The sequence below is a fragment of the Trichophyton verrucosum genome (genome assembly GCF_000151505.1).
Source record: "Trichophyton verrucosum HKI 0517 chromosome Unknown contig00108_1.f1.exp, whole genome shotgun sequence".
Taxonomy (NCBI): domain Eukaryota; kingdom Fungi; phylum Ascomycota; class Eurotiomycetes; order Onygenales; family Arthrodermataceae; genus Trichophyton; species Trichophyton verrucosum.
The window spans coordinates 1-3503 of NW_003315567.1; the positions used below are offsets into that span (position 1 = coordinate 1).

The 3503-nt window shown below is 49.7% G+C and overlaps 1 protein-coding gene across 1 annotated transcript; it reads right to left on the reverse strand.

The window, feature by feature from the left end:
• Positions 1 to 50: 50 nt before the first annotated feature.
• On the reverse strand, positions 51 to 3132 carry TRV_01250 (PHD transcription factor, putative; the record flags this gene model as incomplete). The annotated part of the gene is made up of 2 exons (XM_003024542.1): positions 51 to 1012; positions 1068 to 3132. 2 exons carry the CDS (start codon positions 3130 to 3132, stop codon positions 51 to 53), a joined length of 3027 nt encoding a protein of 1008 aa, XP_003024588.1.
• Positions 3133 to 3503: the final 371 nt, after the last annotated feature.

The following is a 3503-nucleotide window of genomic DNA, read 5'->3' on the forward strand; positions in this document are numbered from 1 at the left end:
GTATGGATGCTGCAAATTGAAGCAGATAGTAGTATCAAGGGAGAAAGGATCTAGTTCTCGTTGCTGAACATTCTAAGAACGGCCTTCTTGACCAACTCCTCGGCATCTTTGTGACATTTATCGGACTGTTCCCTCAAGATTGATTGCTCAAAAAGCACTTCTTGCTGCATAACCTTAGTCCACTGCTTATGGCGCTCGCAACGCTTCTTCAAGCACAGAGTCTGGAGTAGCTCTTCAACTGATTCGGCATCGACTGCGCTTTTCAACTGGGGGCTGGCTTCTCCGGCATTGTCCTGAGCGGAAAAATCAGCGAGCAGCAAAGCCCCCTTTTCGGATTTCCGCCATTCGTCGAATTCTTCGTCAGAGAGAGAGAACCGGTTATCGAAGCCACAGATGTCTTTGGGCTGTAAATTGCCAATTGAGCCATGGGCTTTAAGGCGGTCAAATGCATGTTTCACTCTTTGCTTAGAAATAACGATGAAGTTATCCCGGGCTTGAAGCATCTCCTTGCGATTGTCAAGTCTCAATTTCTCCTTCCGAAGCTGGTTGAGTCGTTGGCGTTCGCTAGAGGAGAATGCAACTTTATCCGCTTCGGAATCGAAATTTACATCTTTGGTCTCTGAATCGCTCTGGTTCGGGCCGGGGGAAGCCATGGCGTCTGAAAGCCGTGCTTGAACTTCCTCCTGACGAGCCGATAGCGGGCTGGCACCAAGTTTCCGAAATTGGTCGGCTGAGTCGACCTTGGAAACAACAGACTTCAGTTCTCCCAGATTGAGTATTCCACCTCTGCTCGCCTCGTTTTTGTGCCTTCTGTTGCTCTGTTCATCAGCACTGGAGCTGGGCTGCCTTGAGCCTCGAGACATTGCTTGTTTCATATAGTCTATCCCGTGCTGGTCCGAGCAATACTTGCTGGGTGGTTTTGCATCAACTCGGGCCGGCTGGCGACATTCGCGAAGACGACACATTGGCTTCCAAGTTGTACGTAGAGGGCTCTTTGTTTCGCAAGTTGGGCCTAAACGCAGGTTAGCTTGGAGCATTGGGGGGTGCTTAAATTCGAATAGACTTACAGATGTATTTGTCAATCAAGTCGGCATCTTTTGGATCAATATTCATGCATCTGCCATGGAACCAATCCTCGCAGCCTCCATCACACGCAATCATCCAGGTATGGTTATCCGGCTTACGACAGATGCAAAACAAAGCAGATTCATCAACATCCTCATCGTCATCGTCATTGTTCAACTTGCCACGCCGTAAACGAGCCTTCTTCGGCGCTTTGTTTTCTGGTGCAGGTGAGCCGGCAGCTGACTGAGAATCCTGCTTCTTATATCTTTGAGTTGATGGTTTAGCTAGGGGAGAAGATTTTACATCCTCCACGTCTCCAATTTCGTTTATTTTTCGCTTCTTGCTCGCCGCCGGTGTACGTTTGGCTGTCCCCTTCTTGATGGAAGCAGCGCTAGGTCCTTTCTTCTTTGTGACTGGCTGAGAATTCAGTGATGGAGCTGGTGATGAGCGGTCAACTGAGGACGCCCGTGATACGGAGCTTCGTTTCATGTCTGCCACTTTTCTGGGAGTGAGAGCAGGCGTTTGTGACGAGCCTTCTTCTGATGGCAGAAGCGGATTTAGTTCCGTTGTCGGCGTGGACACTTTAGGAGTAGCTGTTTCATCAATTTCAATCCTCTTAGATTCCTGTGTAGGTTCATAGAGGTCGTGCCATGGAACCTCTGATTCGTGATACTCTGGGATAGATGCGTTGGTCTTGGGGTCTACGCATCTAACCTTTGCGTGGATTCTGCTGACAGTTCTCCAATTGAAATAGCCAGCATTCGACCACCCGATAAGACCGACTATTCTATCATTATCCACAATGATATTGGACATGATCATATCATTATGGGCCACACCGAGGTCCTCACAGGTATCAGTCGGTGAGAGGCTATGGACTTCTTCTGCGGTCAATTTCCGTTGACTTTCCTTCTCTGAACCTGCCACAAAGTATCTGGGGTATTTTAGGGTGACAGGCGTTATTCGACGTAGCTTTAAGATGATGTCACGGGCTTGACTCTTAAAGCTCTCCTTTTGCGGAGTTGTGAGCGAGGGCCAGATATCACTGAGAGGCCGCCCTGGAATGCGAGATTGTATCAAAGTATCATGGCCTCTAATCTTTGAGTTGAAATAGGTTTGTGGTACTTGGATGCCCGGGATCGCATCTTTGACCAACTTCACTGCAGCGACTTCGTTTGCGTCAAGTAGATGATAACCACTCCCTCCACTAGGATCAAGGTGATCACTCTTAATAGTGACGTTTCCTACCACAAACATGTCTCTTTGCCCAATGTGAGGCTTAGTTATGCGAGTGCTAGTATTGCAGCGGTCCAATATAGCTTCCCAGTACTTTATTGACTCCGGGCTGCTGGACAAAATATGACGCGCATCGGGGCAAAAATTCTCGACTGTTGAAGGACCCAAACTCTGAGCAGCGATAGGAGCTGCAGCTGAAGTATTGTCTTCCATCGCGTTGGAAGTCGCGCTTTCACGCTGATGCGGGGTGCTGGCAAGGTCGGAGGTGTTTTGCATCGCAGGGACCGCAGATGTGATGGTTGAGAGCGAAGGGAGAGAGTGTATTGCTTCCACTGCTCTGATGGCGGGTAAAGTAACTGACGTGGAGGTTGAAAGAGCGTGACGAAGGGCAGGCGGTGATAAAGCTAGCTTGGTTGGAGTGTTTGGAGGGTCCAGGACATGTCGAAGCTCATCGACCTGTGAAGTTCTGCCTCTGCGATACCAAAGCGGTTCCGGCTCGAGTATACGAGGCGATCCAGAAGGAAGACGCAAGTCCGACGCGCCTATGACAGACAAGGGAGTTGGAACTCCCAGTGGAGTGGATGGGGTGCTAAGGTGAACGCGAGGAGAGCTATCGGAGCATTGTGAGCGGCCTGGCGTGCGGGAAGGGCGCGGTCGGTCTCTGAAGGGCGGGGTTGGAGAGAAGGGATCGATATCTCCGGAGTCGGCACTGGATTCAATTGAGGGGACAGGAGCTCTGTTTGGATCGCAGTCTTGCGGCAGCTGCTGGTGAGGTGAGCTTGATGTTGCTGGTGCTGCTGGGTTTGATGTTGATGCTGGCGGCTCATCCATGCTTTTTTTTTTTTCTTTTCAGTTTAAACTAACTATTTTTGCCTTTCTGGCTTGACTAAACCTGCATGCTTGTGGAGAACCATTTATGTATGGAGAAAAGGCCATCACTGTCTACACTGCTGGACGAGCGAGAGAACGGCGCAGCAGTAGCATTTTATGTCCCGACGAAGTTTTATATCTCGAAGTCGGCCTGGAGTTGCTAACCTGACTTCCTAATCGGGCTGCGCGGTGAAGAACGGCAGAAAGAAGTCGAAGCCTTCTTTTGACGACGGGCGACGACTGCCTGCTCAGTTTCTACATTTCACCCAAACACTACTTCTTATGTACTTCGACAATTAAATCCTGGCAGTCAATCAGACAAGTGGACAGCA